The sequence below is a fragment of the Monopterus albus genome, unplaced genomic scaffold (assembly GCF_001952655.1).
Source record: "Monopterus albus unplaced genomic scaffold, M_albus_1.0 scaffold80.1, whole genome shotgun sequence".
NCBI lineage: Eukaryota > Metazoa > Chordata > Actinopteri > Synbranchiformes > Synbranchidae > Monopterus > Monopterus albus.
Window position 1 is genome coordinate 1,302,347 of NW_018127960.1, and position 26,540 is coordinate 1,328,886.

A 26,540-nucleotide genomic window follows, 5' to 3' on the forward strand; every position below is an offset into this window, starting at 1 on the left:
TCTATTAATGGTTCTCTCTTTGGTTTACACAGAACAGAGAATGCAAAGAACAGGAGAGGGAACGATGAGTGGTTAAAAAATAAAAGACACAGTACATCACACAAAACAGTGTGTTTCTGTTTTAATTTTGGGATCAGGGGCCAGGCAGAGCTATGAATTATGGAGTAACCTCCTGCCCCTATTGAAAGGGCTGTGAGATGGAGGTGAGGTTTCACAGGACTCGTGGTGAGACCCAGGAAAGGGCACACATTCAAACACCATCGCGTGTGTGCAGCGCTCAGTTGGAGGCATGTTTTATTTAACAAGAGGAAGCTCAGCAGTCAGTTGCATGAAACAGCTGGAAACATCCAGAGAGAAAAGAGCAGGAAATGTAAGAGATGATTATGAGCTGTGCAGTGGCTGGACATTTATAGTAAATGGTTGAGTTTCTCACTGACTTGCTCAGAGTTTGATTTATGAAACTGGGAAAACTTTTATCTGTGGCCTTTGGGAGATTTGAATTCCAAGCCTTTTACACCTGACTTGACTTGGGGTGTGATATAAACTTAAAGGTTAAGGTTGGTTTAACTTTTTCCCCTAAATTTTATTCTAAAGAGGTCATGTCTGCACTTTGCAGAAGTACCTCTGTTGTTAACAGCAGCCCACTGAGATCTAGTTTGGCCAAGTTTTAAATTGCTTTCTTTTTCACCTTGTAAATTTCAGGCATAAGCTCAAAAATCAACTCCACAGCAGCCATTTGCAGAAATGATAATGGAATTGGATTAGACCACAGTTAGACCACAACACAAGAGCATCTTGAGCAGCAAATATGTTCCATCCTGTTTGTTAAACAAAGCGCTCCAAGAACTTATTTATTCCTTAAATAGTTTTCTGGCCTCTGTATGAGATGAAATAATCTGGAGTATGTAATGCATAATCTTTAAAAGATCAGTGAAATGGAGCAACATATTTTTTCTAATGTGCTAATAGGTAGAACAGTGTAAAAGCCCTATTCTCCTGTATTTCCCCAGGCTGAAAATGGCCAGAGCTCTACTGATACTGCTGGACTGTGGTCCTTAGAGCTCACACATGGATATGCATATTCACAATACTTCCAAAGGAGCATTTTGTCTATGTGTGAAAAACAAACATACAAACACATATGTACATACAGCAACACACACAATGCACACACAGCCTCACGTCCTGCCTGTTAGGCTGAGACATGGTGCCCCAGATGCATTTCAATCACCCTGTCAGGGAAAAATGAGACAGCAGACTTCCCTTGATACCCAGCGATGCTAGATTGTCTTTCCCATTAAGGAAGGGAGGAAAGAATGGATGAGCGATGTGTAATGCCATTAAAGTAGAAAAGCAATCATCTCAGGTCTGCTTTGAAGTCTGGGCTGTCAATTGTATTTGGTTGTCTGCAGGTCTGATTAAACAGCTGAGCAGACTTATTGCATTACATTAGGATCTGATACATCAAACGATAGGGCTTTATTGAGTAGGCACAGTAACAATCAATTCTTAAAACTTCTTGGCTTAAAACTTAATTGCAAATCGCACAGTGAAAGAATATCTGTTGCACCTGTTTCTGTCCATCACACAAGCGGCGCCATGTTTTTCCTCACTATTACATCCTGAACTCGGTGAAGAAATTTCTCAGCAATTATGTGAAGAAATCAAGGATAGTGCCTTACTGACATGCGGCATCATCAACCATCAGTTTGTACTACAACCTTTCCCTGATAGGTTATCTGACTCGCTCGGTGTTGCTGTGAATGTTTACCTCCACTGCTGTATACAGCTCCAGTGAACGTTTGTGTCAGTGTAGGACATCTCATCTTATTCCTCACATAGCATCTTTACAAAAATGCAAAAATGTTGAAGCTGTTAGTATATTTCAAGTTAAGATTGGGGTACCTGAACTGTTATAATTTAAAGTTATGTGGCTGTCTTGTTGATCTGTACCTTCTGAAATCCTTACTGAGTAGATGTTAGGTCAGGCTCCAGTCATGACAGACTATTTATTCCACTATTTCCTGTTATTTGTTGGAAAGTGTATCAGCCATTTTGCTCAAAAATGAATTTCATGCCAAGAAAATGGCCCAAAATGTGAGGATCATTGAATCAACCTGTCACGCTCTGACCAGTGCACTGTGGCATATTTTCTTTTAATAGACCTTTGAGCCTCATGCTGCTCAGTGGCTGCACTGTATTAAGTTGGCTTAATGGCTACCCTGCCAAGGAGAGAGTAGTTGTTTGGATTTCTAATGTTTCATTTCATGTTTGACACTGCAGCTTGCTTCATTATTTTATTTGTATCACATTCTTAGGATCTGGGAGGGGAGGGGGGGATCTGTGGACATGATCGATGTTTTCTGTCTCATCTCAGCCTAGAAAGAGCAGTGGAGCTATTGGGTTACAGAAAAGAACGTTTCAGAAATCTGTCTTCATTTGCCAGTGTGCGGTCTCTCTGGACTGGATCAACTTTGAACATAACAGGACTATACAATGCTGCAGAGCATGCCGATGGCCTGTCCTCGCAGTAAACATGAGTAACCAGACAGCTGACCAGATTTTGAGAACTGCGTTTTTAGGGTTAGCAATTGCAGCATGTAGGCTATAATTTGCTACCTAATCTGAAACTCACAGGATAAATCCCAAAGGCGCCCCTGAGCAAGACACTTTCAACAGCAAGTGGAGCTGCTGTAGTGGCACAGAGCAGCTTTAAAGTGTGAGTGATAATGTGTGAGTGTCCTGAAAAGAGACAGAGGTTAAATAAAGCCAAAAATGTTTCCTACAAATATGGCCTCTGTGTTGCCTGTGTTTCTAAAACACAGAGGTATATTAGTTTCAGTTTTGACAAGATCTTCTCAAAGACACACAGTTTGGACGTGGTGTATTAGGTATGAATCCAGATTTATCTAGAATATTAGGTTAAGAGCACTGAAAACTGAATGAGGTGCTTATTTTCTGCCTTATGCAAATCTGATGTACTGATTATGATCCAAACTAGGGCTAAGATTAGTAACCAGTCTGCGTATGTTAGCACATTTGTGTCGATGATAAGATGGACATGAACTGAATCATGTAAAGCTGAATCAAACAAACATCAGCAAGTCATTTGTCATTTAGAAGATGTTGCTTCAGTTTCAGTACAATTTGTTCTTAGATCCAAGATTCTTAGATGGGATTGTTCCTGAAAAAGACTTCAGATGTATTATTACGGTTACAACATTGGGGAAAATAGCACGTTCTCCCACTTGCACGGAAAAGCTTTGAGCTGCCTAAATGAGCTCTTTCCTCCACGATTTGTTCTGGGTGTTGGGAAGCACGTGTCTTATCACATTGCCTGTTGGAGAAATTCATCATCCTCCAGGCGACATGTTCATATTCTGATCTGTGCTGCTCTGAATGTTTGTGAGATTCACACATGTACAAAGTCACCTACGTGCACATGCAATCTCCTCCTGTTTTCTTTTAATTAATGACTGTGGTGCTAATTAGAAGGCATGTAACTCTTCATTACCCTCTGACTATCTCTCATCCAGTGTTAGATTCACTCCACTGAGCTTTATGAAATGAGACTCTGATGTGTTTTAAAATCTGCTTGGAACAGGAACAGCTTAGAGCAAAAAAAAGTTACATTTGTGAGCGATACAATGACTTCATGCACTGCCCAGTGCTAGACAGGAGTCTGCAGCAGTCTGTGTGGCGCTCCTGGCCACACAGCGAGGCCATGTTCAGACAACTGTTGCATTCTCTGGCATCTAAACATATTTTTTAGTTACACTCTGTTTAGTTTAACCTCTGTTGTGCAGTCCTGCTCACAGTCCCCCCTAATGAGTATGTCACACAGACACTGTCACCATGTTAAGCTTCTATTCTGTTAATTATCTTCCTCCTCTCCACTTGGTGTGACAAAGGTTGCCTCCTGTCAAAGTTTAGGTCACAGTGGCATGGAGAGATGTTAATGACCACATACACCACACAGAGAAAAGTCTGTCTGTGTTTTAAGTGTCGACATGTTAGACTTTGACCCTGAATAGTAGCATGTGATCAGGAAGCCAAAGTCAAACATTTAGGTACGTTTCATGGGAGTTTCAAAATCCTATTTAAAATGTGTCTTTAAAACAAGGCACCAAACACGATGATTGAGTTTGTTTTGTTTTCCTGCTCCCACACAACACACACACACTATCTGACAACAAACTGAGAACAAAATTAGAAGAGAGAGAGCAATGCTGGTGCCTTGACAAGTGATCAACAAGTCTTTCAACCTAAGTGACAAACAGGTTTTAACACACTCAGAACTGCAAGGAGATGCACACAGCAACACAAGGAGCGAAGACGCAAAAACCCAACACTTCAAGTCACCACAAAAGAAGTCACAGCTTAATATAAAGCTTCCAGGGAACCTGGAGGTACAGTGCACAGGGCCTCTCTCAAAAGGACAATTACAATAAATAGCATCTTGCAGAATTCACTAACACAAATCATTATTACAGATCACCACAATAACCATAGCTGTATCTATGCATTGTAATAAGCAGCTTGTACTGACGACCTCTATGGTCTTTTTTAGATGAGGACACTTTCACAATGATCAGACAGTTGATAGGCTGCCGTCTGTCATGGTGGCCATGTGGCGTGATGAATGGGACTAGGAGAAGCCATCCTACATTTACCAGGGGAGGGATGCAGTTGTTCGCTAAAGCACATACATCACCTGCAGTTGGGTTACTATGACAACCACTGTTTACCGTTTATAATGGAAATGGGGCTTTATTTTTAGTGAGTACAGTACAATGTTGACAGTTGGCTTTAGGATCTGCATTCAGACTGCAGTAAGACTACAGTGATGAACCAATGTCAGTTTGCCACTTGTTATAGCAGGAACAGCGCAGCACCGTCACCATATGCCTGGCAATATTTGCCCCCTTTCCCTTCCAGCAGTGAAGATAGTCTTTAAGCATGTTACTGGCATGCACGGTCGGGTGGATCTTTCCCAGCCTACTGCAGCTCATTTCATAATTAAAATCATTCACCGTAGATGAAAGACAAACAGAGGGGAGTCATTATCAATCTGCACTCAGTCACACTGCATTCTGATGTCAGCCTGATTTCTATGAATAGCTATGGTGTTTTGTCTGGGTGGACGTAGATGTTTTCCCAGTTGGTGGTTTCCAAAAGCTGGGTCTGCTGGGATATGTATACGTGCACTGCTGTCAGCTTGTCAGAGCAGATGGAAGTTAATTCCAGGAGTGTCAATGCAACAAAGCCACAGGGGTAAACGGGAGGAGTTAGGATGCAGGTTGAGTGGAAGAGAACACTGAGATTTAGTGACTGAATGATAGATTGAGTAGATATAGCTGGCTCAAATTTAGAGAGGTAATGCAAACTACTTCTATTCCTAAAGTTTCCATTTTATTTGAATGTATTAGCTTAGCATTTTCCTCAAGAGTAATAGAAAAAACAGAACAGCAAGCAATGTACCAATGGCCAGAGGCAAAGACTGATATCCAAACCAACTGAGGCATCCAATTAGACTTTACACTGCATACTGACATTTAACTTACTTACGCACTGTAAGTCACTCTTATATATGCTGGTAAAGATACATTTATTAAGCTGAAATGAATTAAAAACACATATTCACAGTGTCCTAGTCTAGGACATCTTATGAAGAGCAGGCCATTAATGATCTTTGCCTGACTCTTGCAGCTGTGCCAATCACATCCCACTGTTAAAATGTCTGAAAAGTTTGAGAGCTTTTCAGACACCATGGAAGAGGCGAAGGGCACGAAGGGAGACACTGTTCTCACGACAGGTTCATCCTCATTTGCAAGTTCAGCTTGAACACAGTTTATTTATTTCTTTTTAAGAAAAGGTTTTACATTTTGGTGAGTCATGCGGTGCGTAGATTTTCTGTGTCCAACAAAGGAGCCTGAAACTCATTTAGTCACATAGCAGAGAAAGGTTACAGGGCCTCAGTTAATGGGTAATGGATGTTCCTTTTCTTCTGCAGCCCCAATTTGTGTTTTTGGCAGATGTCTTATTCAAGAAAAATACAGGTTTCAGGCCCCATGGATCTCCTCGCTATTAATTTCTTCCTGTCAGCTCGCCTTACTTTGCATTTTTCAGCAATTCAGTTTGTGCCCATGAGGACGGAGCCCGATCTACATTTGTCTCAAAACACGAGGAGGCAGTTTATGTGCTGCTCTTGCATTTACATCAGCTGCAGTGGCATTTGTTCCCCGGTACATCTACCTGACTCACTGACTGATGATTAATTTCCCTATTTTCACCACCAGGTGTCGAGAAGGCTACCAGGGAATCCGCTGTGACCAGTTTCTGCCCAAGACAGACTCCATCCTGTCTGACCCAAGTAAGTTTCCACTTTTTTTTTTTTTTTTAACCATTAGACAATAGAAAAGTAAACATGGGGGAAACAAACGGGCTCATATTTCTTAGATCATCCTGCTGATGTTCAACTGGAGGAGCATTTTCTCTTCAGCCTACCGGTTTGCATTAATAAAGCACTAGGGAGTGCCAGATGTTCACAAACATACACCGACATTTACTGAGCATGTTCTCACTACCAATTCCTCAGCTCTGCCATGTAAACATCCCACAAGACAGACTAATATATAATAATAATAGCTTAGGAACTATTACAGGAGCACTCAACCAGAAATACTAATCTTCTATTTGTATAAAATATACAGCCAGAGACTTGTCTTGATAAATACACAAACAGTATGGTATTTCTTTAGAAATGCTGTTAGTCACTGCACTGGCTTGGTTTCTCTCCTCACTGCCAGTCATGGTGGGCATTAAAGTCTATTGGTGCTCCAAAACTAAACTTACTATATGCAATTAAGTGCACAGTGGATAGCAGATCTATCAGCCAGATTAATGCAGGTCCTCAGAAGACGGAGCACTGCTGGATGTTAGTGTGACTGGCTAGATAATTGTAGTTACACTGCTGTAATTGCTTCAACCTGACATCAGTCCCTAATCAGACAACCAGCAGGGCAGCGAGTCTGAAACTGGAAACCAAAGCTGTTAAAGCAGAAAACTAAATATTGCTTGACAAATGTCTTTATTTTATATATATGAAAACATAAAATTGAATGCACAGCAGTGAAATATGCTGCTAAATACTACAGAATCCTTGACCCTTACAGAGAAGGAACTGCTATTACCCAGTTCTTTAATTTACATTTCTGACAATTCCACACAGTCAAGTTAATATTTCATTTGAACCTTAAATGTTCTTTTCTGTGTTTTTACTCTGCTCTGTTCTCATATTACCTTATTTTCTATTCAGTTTCCTCCTATATCTTCTCCTACTCAGACTAATGTCACTTTTCCCATTTCTTTATCTCCCAAAGACATGGTCCTCTCAATGTCGTAAAGCTGAGAGAAGAACACAAATTGCCCTAACTTCCGTCCTGACCGCTCGCTATCTCTGCCATATTAATTTCTCCATTCCTCTCAGCTCATTGCAAAAAAAAAAAAAATATGCCATCTTGTCACTGGGACACTTATACTGTGGAAGTACAATTGCTTATCTGTGACTTTTCTACTAACAAGACGAATGCTGTAATAACACCATTTCCCATCAAAGGACACTGCTCTGCCTTTGGGGTTTTTTACTCTGCGGTTGTCCAATGTCAAAAGCTCCTCTCTCTGGTAATATTATGAAATTAAAATTTCTCATTATAAATTTGATATTTTCTACTTGACTGCAAGGGAGAATTTGTCATAAATGAGACGTGTAGTTCATATGTGTCAGATGCAGCAGCACTGTTATCACTTGCTCTTTCTTAATATCCTTTACTCTACAGATCATTAATTAAGTCGCCATAATGAGGTTTTTAATTCCAAGCAAATGTTGGAGTAATTGTCCTTGTTAGAACAACATTAGTGTTCACTCATGTGACACCCAGCGCTTTGTTTGCACAGCGCACCTCCTGACCTGAACGCACTAGTAGCAAAGAACCGTTACCGTCTTCATCACTTGACGAATCTGTCAAACGTCAGACAGAAACAGTTGTATCTGCTGATCATAGTGAAGACGCATCAGACAGAATGTTCTCAGTGCACTGGAAGTATCTGTGGACACAGGTCCAGGGGCCAAAGTGTCAGGCAGGCCCTAAGCCCCACCTTATGTTTAATAGTATTTCTGTTTTGTAAAAATCACAAAACATTGTCTAAAGTATGTTTAGATCAAGTTTATGTTCAGATTTTAGTTGAAGTTCTCTAATGTTTGTCATTCTATACAATACAAATCTGGTTATATTATTTTTTTATCAACACAGTTCATGCATTAAAACTAATTCTAATATTTGTATCGAGTTCTCTGTTAATCGACAAACTCTTTCAGGTGAATTTCCATATAAATTGTCTGGGAGCTACTAAGTCATTACTGAGGAACGGTAGACTAGGAGAAAGAGAAAGTAAAGTCTTGGGCTGAACTCCTGCTGTGAAACCCCAACACCTTTCTGTTTGTATCAGCTTTAGCTCGCACCATTTTTGATCTGTCTATTCTTTCTCTAACTCTCTACCAAACCTCTATCCTCAAATCATTTTGTAATAGTAAGAATTGATCAGTCACTTTCCTCACGGCCTTCAATCGTTCTCTCAGCAGCCTCTTTATTTCTGACAAATCCCTGTTCTCTACTACAAAACACATTGTCACACAGCCTGTGGATTTCTACAGTATTTTCAGTAACACCACCTTTTCATTTCTTTCTTTTCCCATTTTATTCAACTATTTCCTGCTTCAAAAAGTTGGTAAGTGCAAAGTTTGAAAAGAAGAGGCAGACTGTGGCCTCCCTCTTCTTTTATCACCCCTCAGATAATCTTGTCACAGCATCACACTCCTTGACTCCTTTGCTCGCAGCTCATCAAATCCTAATTTCTTGGATTACCTTTGTGTCTCGTGCTCGAGCTTACCTCAGTGTTGATACCCCTGTTCCCTCTTCCAAATTTCCCTGGAGACAGCCCCTCTTTGCCCCCATCTGTCTCTTGCTAACCTCCTCCATGTCATCCTTTCCCTAACACGCATCTTGTCCAAGTGTCAGACCTCATCCCTTCTCCCTAGCCAACAGTTCTCTGTCCAACTCATCTCCTAACACTAAGTGGCACGGGCCTCAGATGGACCGAGGCTCGAATTGTGCCAGCTAAAAAGGTTCACAAGCAGGGCAGACAAATGCTGCCAAGGACCTCTGGCACTCTGCGGTCTCAGCAGAAGGGAAGGAAGGACATGAGTGAAGAGGAGTGATGATGGGAGAAAGTGGACACATCTCTGAGCTGGGCTATCACATTGTCTCTGGGTCTCAGAGGATGAATGCCATGCCATGACTCCAATGTCTATACAAACAGAATGACATGTAATACAAGGCAAGGCAGAGCAAGAGAGAGTGAAATGTTTGTCCTCTGATCAAAACAAGAAGAACTACACCCTATAATTTAAACATTTCAGAAAACTGTTTATAAACTGGCTTTAAAAACTGCAAGACATTACTGAATAATCCCAGATGACTAGCAAATGCAAGACATGAACAGAAAGTACAAGGTAATGAAAGGCTTTAAAAAGCATTTAACAGATGCTTTCAGGAGGAGGGCAGGAAAAAGCATGGGCAGCAGCTAATGATTATCTTTATTACAGATTCTATGGATTTTTATCAGTTAATCATTAAGGCTCCAGAATATTTAAAGATAGTGAAAAATATTCATCACGCTTTCTGACAGCAAAAGCTTTCACTCTTTTGTTATGACAGACTAACAGCCCAAAACACAAAGATGTCTATGAAACAGAGCGAGTCATATTTGTTTGAGGAGTAAAAATGTGTACTTTGAAAAGCAATGGTCCATAATTGTCCATACTTGACAAATTCACTCAGGGAAATATATTGAAATACTTGACAAATTCACTCAGGGAAATATGGACAAAATGGTGCACAACAAATCAGGATGCATCAACATAAATAGCAAGATGTTCTCAAAATGCTGACAAGGCTTGATGGGACATGTGCATATACAGGGAGAGATGTAGGGATCTGAATCTGAAGACAAACTGAATTCACACTATCTTTACTGTATGAGATCTGATTTCATGCTTGGCAGGTTTGTGTGCACCACAGATGATAAAAACATTCCAATAATCATGCAAGTCCATGTTCCCTGAGAATACAACCCTGTATTTTACATTATATTGTGTTTCAATCCACAAAGGAAAAATAAAATGTGTGATTGCTTTAGGTTTCAGGCTTTGTCATGTGCCAACTGTTAAGACAAGGGCAATGCAAGTCACCTTGGATGGTTACAGTAATGCTCTACTGAGCATATGATGTTTATTCACAGCTGTGGAGATGCGTGCACATTTCTGCTGGAGCCTTGCAGTGACGCTCACAGTAGAATATTTTTCAGATGATTGCACAGACAGAAAACAGTATGAATTAAGTGTTCTTGCACAAAACACAGACAAGCTTTTTAACTGACCCCAACTTTTAGACAATTTCACAATTGATAAAATATCACACACAGATCTGTTATACTGTAGTTATATCTATCATTGGCGAAGTTGTCAGAATGCAGGCCCAACTACATTACATGGGTAACAATCTGAATGTGATGGCATGATTTGGATTTGTCACAAATGACTCTGAATTTCATTTAGATTTGTCCCAACAGACTCAGAACCTAATATAAAGACATGTCAGAATGGTCTTAAGTAATGTTGGCATGGTTCTCCAGCTTGTGTTAGTTTGCATGTGTGCATGCAGGGATGCATGGTTTTCCTCTGTTCTACATGTTTGCATTTTTGCTTCTGCATGGCTGCGTTTCCATTCTGACAATGGGAAGTGAAGAGCAGAGTCTCAGGAGACATCTTGTTAAATTCACATCATCTGAAAGTTGAGGACAAAAGGAGATGGCTAAACATTCAGAAACACTTGACAACTCTGGTGTCAACTCTGTACTGGTTCTTCTTCTTACACCGACTCGTTGTGGCAAAGTAAATCCAGCCTACCAGGACATGGATAAAGAACTGTCCAGTGTGCATGCTTGACAGCCTTAAGATACTTAAGGCGGTGGGGGTCTGAGCTAGGATGGAAAGATGTGTCTCTTTAATGCCTAACAATCACTAGGAGTAGATTGAGACCCCTTGATCAAGATTTTGTAATAACAGAAATAATAACGCTTGCTTTGTGTGAAGTTCTAGCTGCTGAGGCACACACACTATTAGTTTAACTGGCACGTGTCTGGAGTGTAGAAAACGGCGACATTAGCCTGCCCATTAAAGCAACCAAAGCTAAAAGTTTCTCTTTGACAGAAAGATTCTTTGAGACTAAATGAAAAGAATCCACCTTTCACATAAATAACACTGAACATCTTCCCTCACCAGACGCTGTGTATTTGTTTGTGCTGGCTTGCAAGACTGTGCAGAATTGCAATTGGTACTATAATCTGTGAGCTGTTGTTATACTGTAGTAAATCAGGCAGTAATGACATACAGATTGCAAATGGAAATGCCGTGCACTTCCATGTTGAAAAACCAGCCACTCTGAGCCAGAGCGAATGTAGGAGCTACCAAGTTTTTTGGTTTCTTTTTTTTATGTTATCACACAATTAGTTGCAGTTGAGGAATTTTATTTTAAGAATGAAACCTGATGTGTACAAAATCTACTTAACTTTATATTAGCATGACATCAAAAATGATTTGGTTTTTTTATGGCTCCTTTATTGCCAGAGGAGTTGCATCTAATCAGCTGAACCTTGCAATCACTTACTTAAGGCAACAACTGAAAGTTCACAGAACTCACAGGCAGCAGTCAAATGCTGTAACTAATAGCATCAGTGGTTGCTGCATTGTATTAAGTTTTGTCAGTTCCAGACACTGTGCTAACTGGGACATGTACAGGTTGCCACCCATGTGCTCAGTTCTGCTTTTCTTGCTTAAATAAGTACAAATGTAAAAAAGGACTGTACATGTGGTTTACAATATGTCAAGCATCCAAACATAATAGTACTACAGGAAGGATGCAGCTCTCTACACGGCCAGGCTGTACCACCTCAGACTGAGAGAAACACAGCAGACACATGCATATATCACTGAGAATGTGTGGAAGCTCATGAGACAATAGAATGAAAGGCAATATGATGCATACAGCATTAAAGCTGGAAGAATCTGGAGCAAGGGACACAAGACAAGCTGCCTCTGAGAAATGTCTTATTGGAGTGTGGTTCTAAGCATTGTCTTTGACTGCTCGGGTAGATTGTCATGTCTAGTGACAAAGGTTTGATCACAGGCCAAATCTTGAGTCTAACTCTGTGTGTCTATGTGTAAATGTGTCTAAATCACAGAGAGAAGCCAACCATCCTGAGGCATGGGTTGCCTTACAGAATTTCAGTTTTTTTTCCCAGGCTGTTTTCACCCTTCAGGTGTCACAGATGTCCACTCTTGTGGCGATCTAACATGTACAGAATCACATTCTCTGAGTTTTGTTACACTTCCACAGTGGCACTTCCTCAGAGGTGAGAGCAGGTTGCTTGGTGGTGGCAGTAGCTTATCGGGAAAGTTCTGTCCTCAGCCTGATGGATGGCTTTCACATTCCTCCACGTGGGCTCAGTTCCCACAATCCTCTGCTTATCAATTTCCTTCCTGAACTCCATCCACAGGCTCAGCACTTACAGTATATCATAGGTTAGTGTAGCTGGAGACCCGTGATGTAATCTCACTGATGAAACTGGTGGTCACCCAAAATCTTTTGGCTCTGTTTCTGCACTGGCAGTAAAAGAGATGCACCTTTTGCTGCAGAACAAAGGACAAAGACATTTAAACTCTAATGACTGAATGAATTTTTTTATACATTTTAATTATTAATTAAAATTCCAAAATCTGGGGTTAATAATTTATCAGACTGATTTGAATACATTTGCACCTACGCTGTGTTTGCCAGTTACACATAGTGTATTGTCAGCTGCATGACAAACTGACTTCCCAGTAGATCAGGTGATGCAGGACCCTTGCCAGGAGATATTTTATATTCCCAGCATGTTTGTCTATGAGTAAAATAATTATGACAACTTGCCATGAATGCAGGCGGAAAAAATTGTGTGTCAAAAACGTTCAGACTTCCACACAGGAAGCGCAGTGTGTTGTCATTGTGCATACATTTACTGAGCTGCAAATTACTGCTGGAAGTCTGCTAGAATCAGTGTTGGCCCTTTTTTTTTTGCAACAGTTCATCTGTCCACATGCTAATAATGGCTCCCTTTTAGGGGTTGACAGTGTCAGTGTCATTTACACCAGGCCTTTCCAGGTTCCAGGTGCACATCAGGGTGTTGCCAGTTGGATTCTACTACCCTTCTCTTGTCACTTTCTATTGAAATACACACATATAGGCAAGAGGTTAATTAGCTGCAGGTGTGTCTCACTGACCAGCTGGGCTGCGCCTGGCTCTCTTGCATCTTGACCAATGCTCAGACACCCGGTTCCCCACAGTAACACCAAACATTAGAGCCCACAGCCTGTGTTACTGCCTTCAAGAATCACAGACGTATCAGTGAAAAGCAGCTGCACCTGGTGAAGGTGAAGGCTAGATTACAGACCAACACTGAGCGAACATGTGTGGCTTCCTCAGTGTATTTCTGTCATTGGTGTGACAATACCATTAGACACAATTAACAGAAATGAATTGAATTTAGAAAAGTAAAGAGTTGCAGCCCTGAAAATACTGAATTTGTGCTTGAATCTAAGTTAATCCCATGCTTCCAGTCCAGCTCTGGAAGCTGATTCCCTCCTTCATGTTTCCCTCTGCCTGCAACAACAGAATCCTTCCTGAATTCATCTTTTGTTAAGTTGACTAAAACACATGAAGCCATATTGTCCTTTGAAATGATCCTTCCCCCATCTAAGGGTGAATTCAGTGGCAAATGTAAAGTCAGCCATTGGAATTGACCTTAATAGATGCTGAGGCCAATTTGCAATCCACATGTGTTTGCTATGGACATCAGAAATGAGGAGAGAATTGATAGGGAGCATAAAAAACAGAAACTCATATTGATAGCAGCAATTCACCGGCTTGCACGCCCGTGTGGCTTGGCTTTTTAAAAATATTTACTCAAGTGAATAGCAAATGTTAGAGATGGGTTATTAAAAACAATAACATTATCATTCGTTTGCCCACAATATTGTGTTTTCTTATCTATTGTCCAGTTTTCCATCGAGCTGATCAGGACTTGCACAATATCTGTGCCCACATCCACACGCTAATGGATCCTGAAGGTCCAATTTACAGTGAAGTATGAGTCCTGTCAGCTGGTGCTTAGTGAAGAATATGGCAGTGGGATGCAGATTATCCCAGAGCAGCGCGGGCTGGTCCGCTCCCTGCTTGCACCCACCCTCCAGTCACAGGTCATTAATAACCGGGCAAGGGTGGCAGACAAAGCAAGGCACGTCTCCTGCCTCGTCTCACAGTAGCACAGCACTCGCTCATCCTCTCTCTGTCTCAAATGTTTATTCTTTTTCCTCTTTTTGGTTCTTTTTTTCAAGATTTTGTTAACACCTCAAAAACATTATGTTTAATTACTTTTTAAAAATTAATGTTGAGCCATAAAGTGCACTATCATAAAAGTAGCACATTTATTGTGGCGATAAATGTAAATGTTTTATTGATTGGAATCACAAGTATATTCACATGACCGTAGCTTCTGTTTAACTTTAGCACTTAACCTTTCAAGTTATGAATGTAATATAAGCAACACCTCGGCTGAAATCAGTGTCATAATATTGCAATATCAGTCACAGTGTGTATTCAGGAAGCATGTGTGAAAAGATAAATTAATATTTAGTGGCAGAAACTCTTTCACTTTAATGCATTACAATAGACAATGCTCTACACCAGTCGTTTCATTTATGAGTCATTCATTTGTGAAAAGATATTGTAAAATAATAAAACTATGTTCATTTCATCCCAGTGTCAGTCCACTGAAAGTCTTAAAACAATAATTCAAGTTTTTTTCCTGTTGGTGCTTCTCAGATGTGTGTGTGTGCACATTTAAGCACGAAACTTTAACAATTTAAGCAGCTGTCTCGTCTGACGCCGGCCTCCTAACAGCAGCCCCACTGAGTGAAATAATTATGAAAACTTTCCATGAGTGCAGGTGGAAAACGTGCTAATGGGCAGTAGACCCTTGGATGAGACAGCTAGTAGAGCGAAATGACTTGAAATCGCCCTGTCCAAATGGCTTTTTAATGCTCATTTCCTAAAGCTTTACCAGTTGACAACTGAGGTTAGTGTCATTGCTCATCAATGGGAGGACAGAGCAAGTGATGGGAGCTGCAGTAAGCGCCATCTCTGCACAGAGATGTCTCTGTCCAGTGTCCCGCTCTCCATAGCTCTGTCTCTCCATTACATGCACCCGCAGTATATTTTATTGTCTCTCACTGCCTATTGATTCAGATTTCTCTGTAAACCTAAACCCGGCTGCATCAGTATAAAGGAGCAATAATAATAAACAATGTGCTTATACATACAGCTGTTTACTGATTCTAGTAGAAGCAAATAATAGTTATATATTATATACATTATTACTTTACAATAAGTTATACATCTATACATTTATGTATGATTTAAAATGTTTGCTGTATACTGGTATGTAGTGTCTGGGTAACAAAACAAGGGCCACAAAATGCTTCATGGCTGTAACAGTTAAGGCCATAAAACTATTTGAAGAAATGCATAGTATTGGTAACCGTGTTTAAATATGTCTATGCATTGCCCACTTTATATCCTTACCACATTCCAGTATACCATGATCTGTTTATATGCTCTAGTGCTTTCCTTTCTCGGTCTTTTAGCCCAACTCGCTGGCCATCAACAGCCATTCAAAATGAATGCATGAGTATGTAAAGTATAGACTGATAAAATAACTCCAAAAAGTACTTATTAGTCTATGAGTTTGTACAAACAGTGGACTGCTCGTCTAAACGGACTTGTTATACTTCACAGCCCTTTTCTTTCTAACTTGACACTTATCCTTCCCATGTTTCTCTGTCCCCTTCTCTCTTTCTTCCTATTTATAAGATTGAACTCATCACACCATATATCTTTCCACCCCCTGAACTCCGCCTGAATGAAGATGAGTGTCTCGGTATATTAGGATACGCTGCTTTGCTTTTGCTCCACCTACATGTGGCTCTAGTCCAGGGCTTGTAGTCATTAAACCTCCATGAACAAGAGAATTGATCAAGGATCACTGCTTGGGCCGTGTGACCATATTAAACTGCACTGCACTAAGAGGTCTTTTTATATCTGGTGGGATAAAAGTAGCTCCAGTTTATCCCCAGATTACTTTATTTTGCCCCCTTTTTCATAGCGGATTTGTTGACCCATGAACACAGTGATACGACTGAATGTAAAAGACCTAAACCAACTAAGCCACTCTGACAAAGTTCAAGGTTGAAATCGAGGACAAACACATAAACATGCACATTTTCTTATGGTGCAGTTATAAGAAAAATAAAAAAAAAACACATTGGTCAGCAACATTTGATCCTAGAGCCACTCATCTTCATTCAGCCTGTGCCACTGATTTCTATATTCTGGGTCAATAGTACTTACATTTAGCAACTATGACACAGTATTCTCCTCCATACTCCAACCACAGAGGGCTCTTCATTTGCATTATTTACCCAAACTTATATGAACTTGGACCTTGTTCATGTTGCAGTAGCTGTTTTCTCTTTGGAAAGCACTGATTTATCCACTGTCTACATCATTTTTTGTTGGTACCGAAGCTGCAGCATCTCTTCCTCTAGGCAATTACCACAGAGTTTGTCATGTCACAAAGAACTGTGTCAGTTTAAAACTTTCTAATTTAAACCATCCTTCGGCGTCCATGAGCACAGCACCAAACCTCTATCTGACTTTCTTTAAAAAATCAGGGATGAAGCTATGGCCTAAAAATAGACTTGCATTTAACTTTAGGAACACTGAGGATCAAATAAAACCATCAAATGGGAAATTATAGATTAGAAACTACTTCCAAAACCAGCAGCTCCACCAACTTGACTCTTTAAACCTTCCCTTCCTCATACGAGCTGAATCCCATGCAGGATGCGTCAGCTTACCTCACAGTAGCCAAGCTGGGTTTTGAAACTGGTTATTTAATGAAATAACATAAACAGAATGAGAAAGGGGGATGACAGCTTCAAACTGTATGTGACGTGTGCCCTGCCCTGCTGATTCATGGGCTGCCCTCCGTCTGTCTCCATCAACTCTTTCCATTCTCTTCTCGTCTTTCTTCCATCTCCCTTCAGGCACTGCTTACTAAAACTCTCCTTATCACTTACCAGAACTAGCCAAACTCTCTTCTGACATGTCAACCTCTCTCTCCCTCTTGTCCTCACGCTTGCCTTCTCCATTTCATTGCTTTTGAGAACAGCTTATGCATTCCTATCTCCTTGTCTCTTACTTGTTCATCTGTGTGAAGTCTGTTGGCGAGCCGCCCTCGTCTCTTTCTCTCTCCGTTCTACTGGTCTCCAAAACCCCAGAGGCGTCAGTGAGTCACTCACTGACCTTGTACTTGTACATCTAAAGACATCTGCCTCGATTTCTTCTTTACATTTGTGCAATTTTCATCACATCAGCCCTTTTGATACCTTTAAGGATGTCAGTTACAATCTAATGACTGGGACATATTTGATGTTGCTGATAAGGTTTTTAACATTTATGTTTTCATCATCATAAAGCTTATTTAATGCATATTAAAGGTTAGTTTATTTAAACTAATATCATGAGCTTGTAATTCTGATTTCATAGTTTCATGGGGAAAATGGTTAATTTGAGTTGTCTGTGATGCAAAATAGCCACATTTTGTGATATGTAGTGATAAATTGGAGAGTAATTAGGGAGCTGCATTTTCCATGGTGATTAACTGGCATGAAATATCATATCAAAATAAAATTAATCTTTCTGACAGCCTGGTTTCATTACCCTGGAAGGTGATGAAATGAGAACAAAAATTGAATTTCCCCACAAATGCCTCTGATAAGGGAGCACCTACAGTTTAAACCTCATCACTTTGACCTTTGGTTCTGAAGTAGAATTTTGACAAGTAACAGGAGCCATAAAAAACCAGAAAACAATGCATCCACGTTTTCTGAACAACCCAAGTGGTGCGGTTTCTAAAGCGTAAAAACTCTTGCTTTTACTTTTCTACTACTATAAGTTGTGCTCTTACTCCTTCCACCTGCAGAACACTTTTCACCTGCACCTGAATGCAAAATGCTCACACCTGTTTTATGGATAATTTCCAAAGCCATTCTGGGAAGAAATTATGGAAAAGCACAAACTAAAGTAGATATAGGCAAGGCTTGTAGAGGAAAAGTGGATAAATCAAAAAGATAAATTACATCACCTCGCAAAATAACTGCAGGGACACATTAAACATTGAAAATTGATTATGCATAACAGTAAAATATGAAAATATAAAAAGGGTACGAGGTGTTATGGAGTGAAAAAAGGTGTATGAAAAGCTCTCAGGTGTGTGTGTGTGTGTGTGTGTGTGTGTGTTTGTAGTTATGCTTCAGCGAGAGGGGCAGAGAACAAGATGTGTTCTCAGTGATACAGCCCAGATGATGACTGACAGCTCCCTGTAGGTATCCCCATAGTGACTCACAAGTCATCAGCGACTATTTATTTCTTTATTTTTTCAACTGTTGCGCAGCACAGATGAATAACAGAGGCCTTAACAGATTGGACCAATTAAACCAAATCTAAATAATACTGGATCCCTTCTCCATCCAAATGTTAAAATGTTAAATTAACAACATTTGTGTGACATTTAAATGTTCTATGCTGCAGATTTTACACAACTTTTCCTCCAGTTTTCATAAACAGTCTTATTTGTGAGTGCATTTCAAGCCCATCTAACCTCAAGGCTTCCAAAAACATCAGTAATATAAAATTCGTCCTTGTGTGGCACCAAAAGGCTCAGTCAATTAATTTGAGAGCGAAAATGATTTCAACTCAATTACTCCAAACAAAAGCAAAGTCAGTTAAAAGTAGCCTCGTATGGTTGGAGCTCTCCGTCTCATTTTCTGTCACTTTGCTTTAATGCTGTGCAGTGAGCAGGAAAAAATGTGAGGGAGGCTACTGTAAAATGGAAGACTGCATTTTCTTGAGCTAAACACAAAAGAAAAAAATATGAGGTCAGTGAGTGTGTGTGCATCTGCTGATGTCTAATGGACTGAACACCCACCTGGCTCAGAGTGAATAGATGTTAACATGCAAAGATGTGGACTGTAAAGGCTGTAATGAGGGGATTTGGTGAAATAACATTTTTAGAATAGCATTATTCCCCCAAACACCCTTTCATCAGGGTTTTTAATTTTACAGTATGAACAGAATTCACATGAACAGAGTTAAAATGTGATTTCTTCAGTATTGGCTTAAAAATTAGATAGTTCTATACTGGCTGCTAACATGAGACGTAATTCTCAGTGGTGTGGGGGAAACATCTGCATCCATAGAGAAGCATTTTGGCAAGAGCAGCCATTTTTCAAACTGTAGTTAATTTCTGTCCTAATACACCGATGAAGTGACTTTACCAGACTAAAAGAGTCAAATCAAAAGACTGAGGGAGAAAGAGAAGAACTTTAAACTGGTTTGCTGTGTCTTTCCAACTCACTGCTGTGTGTCTTGCACTTTTCTTTACTAACCCATATGTTATATTACTGCACACCGTGTGATTTTATTCTCAAACAGTTTGATTTGTCGGATCACGCTCTAAGTTATCATTGTGTCCCATGTCTCCATGCTCACAATGCCAGAGGTTTGCTGGTTTAAAATGATAATTCTGTATGTAGGTATAAAAAAAAGGCTGATGCCAAAAATGAAATGGGTGGACATAAGATCATAGCGTCTTTTCAATAATCTCAGTGGTCTGAGTTGGTTTTTGTAGTAAGAGTGAGATATTCCAGGGGAAAACTGGAGGAGTGGAGTCTATGGGTAAATCCCAGTTCCCTTAATGGCATCCACATTTCCTCACTTCCTGTCTTAGTCCCACCCATGTAAGATGTGAAGAAAAGATGCAAGGAGAGAGGAATTGATGAAACATGTTCATACAGAAATGAGACATCCTTTCCTCAGATCCTGAAGCGTCCGATCACCAACTGATCTCTGATGGAGGGGTGTGTCGGTCCATAAAAGACTTTAGAGTTGCTTCTCTGTAGCTTTGCTACTGTATTACAAACGATCCCTTTCAATTACATGGAGTCACTTGCATCAGTGTGGAGTGTAACTTTAAAGTGTTTCCCACCCTTTCTCTCTGTACAGTAAGTGCCACCACTCTGCATTATGAAAACGACTATGGTCTCTGTTGTTAGTGCTCTTGCTTAGTCCTGTAGTGTTTAGTTTGAGTGGGTTTTAGGTAGCAAAGTAAACCTTAAGTATACAGGCTTGTTATGTGGAGCGCTCTGATTTATGGATGTAAAGCAGACAGATCAGATGAAAGAGTTTCTGTCAAATACCTTGTTGCTATAGCAACTGCTGCAGGCAAAAACAAAAAAAGAGCTATACCGGGGAGGGAGAACAAATTATGAAATGATGAAAGAGGTCAGTGAAAGATGACATTCAAATATGACAATGAGTGAGCCTGGCAGCAAATAGATTACCTGCGTTTTTAAACATATTTCTGCTGCACACACACAGCCATTAATCTGTCAGACTGCCGCGCACGATAGGATGCTCTTCTCAGCTCAGGACAGGCATGAGACCTGAGAGACTGTAGGAGAGCAATTTTTAAAATAACTAAACCACTTCAGGATGAATGCTGTTTTTCTCTAAGCTGCTGACACAGGTATGTTTCACAAGCACTTTGAATGTCATTGATTTTTCTTTGGAAACTATTTGGCAATAACATCTGTAAAAGCATGAGTTTAAGGATGTTATCTGCCTCATGCAACTCTTGAGGCAGCAGTTATTGCAGCTTCTGTACACATGTACAATAAGATAAATGTTTCATATATGTTTTGCTTTCTTACCATACATATAACATACAAATAGCTTTACTGGGAATGTTACATTTTATTGCCATTTTATTGTGACAACTAAATTCAAATGCTGCTAGTTTTGATAATAGTAGTCATAACAGTCATCATAAATTGCTTGCCATGACATCTGTATTTACTTCACTGTACCAAAAACAAGCTGTGATCCTGATGCCGATGTGCAAGCAGCTGCAAAACCTGGTAAAACACTGTGTAACACAAATCGAGAGAGAGGCAAAGTGAGAAACTTTCTACTGCATCACTATTTTGTGACTTATCCATATAGAATTCCATCAAGACTGAACAGTGGACAACACATTTAGATTCATTCTGCTCCTTCAGAGCTGCCATCTGTCAAAATATCAATTTATTTCCCACTCCGTAAAAAGTGCCAAGAACTAATTGGAAATAGCATCTAGCATAGTCTCTGCTCTGTACACATGGAGAGCGAAGCTATCAGTCAGTCTAAAATGTGAACATGATGCAATCACTCCCTCATGCCCATCTGTAGAATAATTCATTTGTTATCTGACAGAACGGAGTAAAAGAGATAAAGATTATGCGTGTTTGTGTGAACTGCAGGGTACCTGGGGATGCAAAACACAAATATTAAACACCCTATGCATTAAAGGAAACACATGGGAAGTTGTACATCAGAAGCATCTTATTTAGTGCAGAACACAAAGTATGGATGTGAATCTGTGAAGTAAAGAATGCTAACCTATGGAAGAGCTTTCTTCCTTATTTAAAAATAAAACTGTATTATGTTATTGCCTCCTTCCCAGGTCTCACCTGTCCACCTCCAGTAGCCACCCTGTGCTGTTAGCTAAATCGTCAGTACCCACCCAAAATAAATAAACAATAAGTGATTGACATCACTGACTCTGGGTGCTAGTTCCAATCACAAGCATTTCTTGAGAAAGAGGTCACAAGAGACTATAGACATAAGTTGTTTGGTTTTATATTACTCCTTACATGATGATTTAAGCATTATAATTTTGGTCAAAATGACAGCATGTGCTTTGTAACAGTTTGAATGTACAAGACTTGGGTTGTGTCTTAGGAAGACAGCCTTTTAGGACTGGGAAAGGAGACAGTGTTCTGTGCTCGCTGATGCTTTATGTCATAAATTAATTTTCTTTTGAAAAGGAATTGTTTCCTCACTGCAGCAGTTTATTTTGGTGTTTTATAACCCTATTTCAGATGGCCATTTGTATGTATGGCAATAAAAAAATCTACAATAATTCATGAAAACCATCGGGTCGAGCATGAAGCCTTGCGGAACATCTCATGTAATCAATCATGCTAAAGAAATATAACCAGCAATGGAGGCTGACATTTTCCCAATTGATGGATAAGATGTTAATTAGTTCAAGGACGATAGCAGCCTCAATCTGTCAATTAGATCAGCAGAATCAACTGTGTTGATAACAGTGGTTCAGTCAGACTGCGTTAACGTTTTCAGTCTGTATTCACAGAGGATGGCTGTTAGTCCTGACAGGGGTCATTCTCATTTCATCCTTTGTGAAACTGCTGCCTTCTCTTCTTTCATTCACTTACTATAATATAGTTACATTTCAAATATTTTACCGCTGTAAGGCCCCAACCTATGGAGCATCCCCACTGCCAGTGACAGACACCCATGTCCATGTTTCAATCAGGGATCAAAAATACTTTATTGTAGATATATTTTGTGTCATCTCTTCATAGTTATAATTGAATAGCTCAGCTGTCTGTCAGGATTTTACTAGAATAATAACTAGTATCTTAGATAAGTCTCAGATTTAACTAAATGAAACAATACAGCTAAGGCACTGTGCATATGTTTCCATCACTGCTTTCCTATTCATATCCAGGCAAAGCATTCTCATACGAGTGTAGTCTGTAAATAAGGGTGGTGTGTCACGGTGGAGGTCAGCTAATCTGTCTTCCACTGTGAGGCTCGTTTCAGAAGTGGCAATAGGCAGGAAGCACACACACGCACACACACACATGCACACACAGATATCCAGCCTATCTGTATCACCGTGTGTGGGTCCACAGGGAGGAGAAGTAGGACATGCTACAGAGTCCCTGCCACCCTGCCTCTGCTTCAGGCTGCAGACATGCACACACACATGCACACAGTGAGAGTATCTACTTTCACATAAAATGCCACATTGGTTTGCATAGTTTTATCATGTTTATATTAGGAGGATTAGGAATATCAAGGACGATTCAACAGGCTTTACAGTCCATATATGTTCGGTTCTGTGTCCACAACCAGGAGAAATATACAGTACAATACAATAGTTTTAACAGCACCAGATTGGAATCACTGACTGTATAAATATGGACGACACATCACCACTTCTGTCCACTATGCAAAAGTGAAGCCAAAATATCACGAATATGACGGCTGCCATCTTGGCATTTTGCAACTAGATTCTGAGAAATTGAGACCAGACCACCAGTCAAAGTTGGGAAATCCAACGGGCCACCAGGGGGCGATCAACACGCGGTGGCTTCACTTCTGATAGCTGTCAGGTTGTCCATATTTTATACAGTCAATAACTGGAATAAATTCTGTACATGACTGTATTTTCCATTTTCTCAGCTGATTCAGTCATTGTAAAACATCTTTAATAGATGTTTAAAACACATCTTTAAGACACTGAACCCCCAAGTTTCCCCCGATGGTTAGAGCCACAGTGTGAGTTGGTGCCACAGATGGCACAGATACTTATTCTAACTATTGACATTTCATGTTACTATATTTAAATGATCTCAATTCTTTCTTATTCTGCTCTGTTTGACTGTATCACATATATGCTGTAGATTGTAGCTCTTGATGGTAGCTACCTGACATTCACACGCAAGGCTGCACATGTGTGTGACTGCACTATTCAATCAAATGGAAATGTTCCAGATATCGTGTGTATAGTTTTATACAAATTCAGCTCTGGAAACTTAGGGATCTCTTTGGTAATTCTGAATAAAGTTTGTGGTTTTGCTTTTAAATGCAGCACTGAATACTTCTTCCACCACTGCTAAAAGTGAAACTGTCTTTTTGTGGTATGAATCTGCAGTTGAGCCCTAATGATAAGTCACCTTAACATCTTTACTATCCGGGTCTATTTATCTTTTTACTGTTTGGTAAAACCTTTTTGGAAAAGCAATATACTTTTTTGTGAAAACGTATTTCCCATTCTGCAGACCTTGTTTTGGATTCAGGTGTGGCTTCTCCAGGGGTATCTGTCGGCCGTCCAATGACTCAGAGCCCATCAGTTTCCACAGAGCATATTTAACGTATGACACTTTGTGGGCCCTTCCATCTAAAGTGGTTTACAGTAGCAGTAGTGCATACATCTTGAGTATAGGTGGCCCCAGTGGGAACTGAAGCTCATATCCGGACAGTATTGAGGCTGATATATGCTCAACCCGCCAAGCTACACAGAAAATGAAATCCCTAACCTTGGCAGCTTTAGTGCTAGGCTCTAGTCATTGAGCTCCATGGGAAATTGAGTTTGTAACCCTGGCAGCTCTACCCAGAGGGCTGCAAAACTGCAGAGTTTCAAAGGATAGATCACGGTGTTGTTTTCTTTTGGCTCTGTATAGGTCAGCAGGGTCATGTGGGCTAAAAATATATATTCAGTTGTGTTGTTATCAAGCATTCGAAATAAAACTGTCCACCAACTTGCAAATGGAGATAAAGGACAGTTATTTCATAAAATATAACAGTACATCTCCATCCATTACGCTGGCAGACGTATCACACAGCAACATTTCCCATGTTTCAAGAATGAATAACAGTTTTATAAATGATTTGAAATCCACATTTGTTTTATATTTATAAAAGCTGAATCACCTTGTTCGGAGTATAAATTAATATTCATACAAGTCAATAACAACTTGACATTTAAAGTCTTGCTTTAAAATTCAAGCATTATATTTGGGAAGAAACTGACAAAATAATTTGAATTGAAGATCCACTTGCAGGTGTAGCTCTGAGACGTGGTTTTGGCAACAGTCATTTTATAAAACTGTCATGGTTGAGGCTACACCATCTGGTGTTTTATGTATATATCAAATAAAACTGTGGTGTTTATTTTTGCATTAATTAAGTACAGATGTCTCATGTGTGCTCTGTTTTTTTTCGTTTTGTTTTTTTGTTAATAAATGAAGTTTTTAGTATGTGGGCACTCTTTTTTGAAATTCTGCTCTGCTGGTTTTGTTGTTTGGCTTTGAGAAATGTTGCATTATTCATTATTCATGCTGACTGCTTATCTCAGCCAATGTACTCTACGTTGTTACAAAATACAGCACTGTGGACTTGCTCTGAGGTGTGTGTTCAAACTCTCCTGCATGGTCAGTGGTTGACAAATACTTAGCAAACCCTGAATGTAGATTTTACTGAAAGCATTCATGTCAGTGTGTCGTTTATCTTGTTCAGCTTCTCCTGGAGCATTTTGAAGGGAGAAATCAAGAAAGCAGTGGAGAGAGGTCTCTGGGTCATTGGTAAAGTGAAAAATGATCTGCTTACATCCATGCTAACATTGCCTGATAAGATTGGGGCGGATTGGACAGAGCTTCCAAGATGTAGGGCAGGGCCACTCAGGAGATAACGTCAGCGCAGACATCTGCACTTCTTCTAGATTATTTTCTAACAGGTGTGTGGGTGTGAGTGTGTTTTGTTCATTTTTTAGTTGGGGGGGGCAGAGGAGCTCCTGTAATCCAAGTCACTGTAGCAATGATTTTGTTTTTGAAACTGCATCCTCTTCCTCAGCTGCACTTTAATTAAACAGTTTGTTTGTTTCGGTAAAATCAAATGCTCATTTTTGGGACAAAACTCATTTATTACTTCCAAAGCGCTGTGTCACAAATTGCCTAAATTAAGTCACATAGCCATAGCAAACAAAAATAGAGAAAAATAAAATGTTATATGAACAACAGAATAAAATGATTTCAACCTAAGGGTCTTAACTTTTGAATTGCACCACATTGCACTAAATTGGTCCATTTTGCTTGTGTTAGATGTTTGTTTGAACAGCAGATGCCCAGCAGCGACACTCTACCCCTGTACATGCTCGGCTACAAAACATAACGGTGGTTTCCATGTCAAAATGCTGTTTGGGGAACCAAAATGACCTCCAACATCGTTGCTCTGATATGTTTTACACAGCAGAATGGACACAAGCTCTCATTTGTGAACTGCTGTTCAGCTTTTTGTACGTGTTTGCTTGGATGTGTTTGTGTATGCCTGTGTCTTCTGGGGGCCCAACTTGAGTTTTAGGCTTTGAGAGTGGGACCAATAGTCAAATAACTCACTGAAATTTCCTTCTTGGCAGTCGATTGTCTTGGTGTGTAATGTGGGCACTGATTTTGTTACTCTTTTTATTTTTTTAACTGATCACCATGACTCTGACAAAAGTGAAGGCTAAATCGGTGGAATACTCTCTTAAGTATCACCTTTCTCTGTAAATTAAATGCTTATGTTAATTATGGTTGG

The 26,540-nt window shown here is 39.9% G+C and overlaps 1 protein-coding gene across 6 annotated transcripts in view; it reads left to right on the forward strand.

The window, feature by feature from the left end:
• The window catches only part of nrg3a (neuregulin 3a), a 308,448-nt gene that overhangs the window by 247,911 nt on the left and 33,997 nt on the right, over positions 1 to 26,540 (forward strand). For 5 of the 6 annotated variants that reach the window (XM_020606690.1, XM_020606688.1, XM_020606685.1 and 2 more), the window contains 2 exons: positions 6,300 to 6,373; positions 8,785 to 8,787. In XM_020606690.1, the coding sequence (XP_020462346.1) occupies positions 6,300 to 6,373; positions 8,785 to 8,787 (77 nt within the window). The remainder of the gene's footprint in view (positions 1 to 6,299; positions 6,374 to 8,784; positions 8,788 to 26,540) is intronic. The other variant, XM_020606687.1, reaches the window with a different exon arrangement.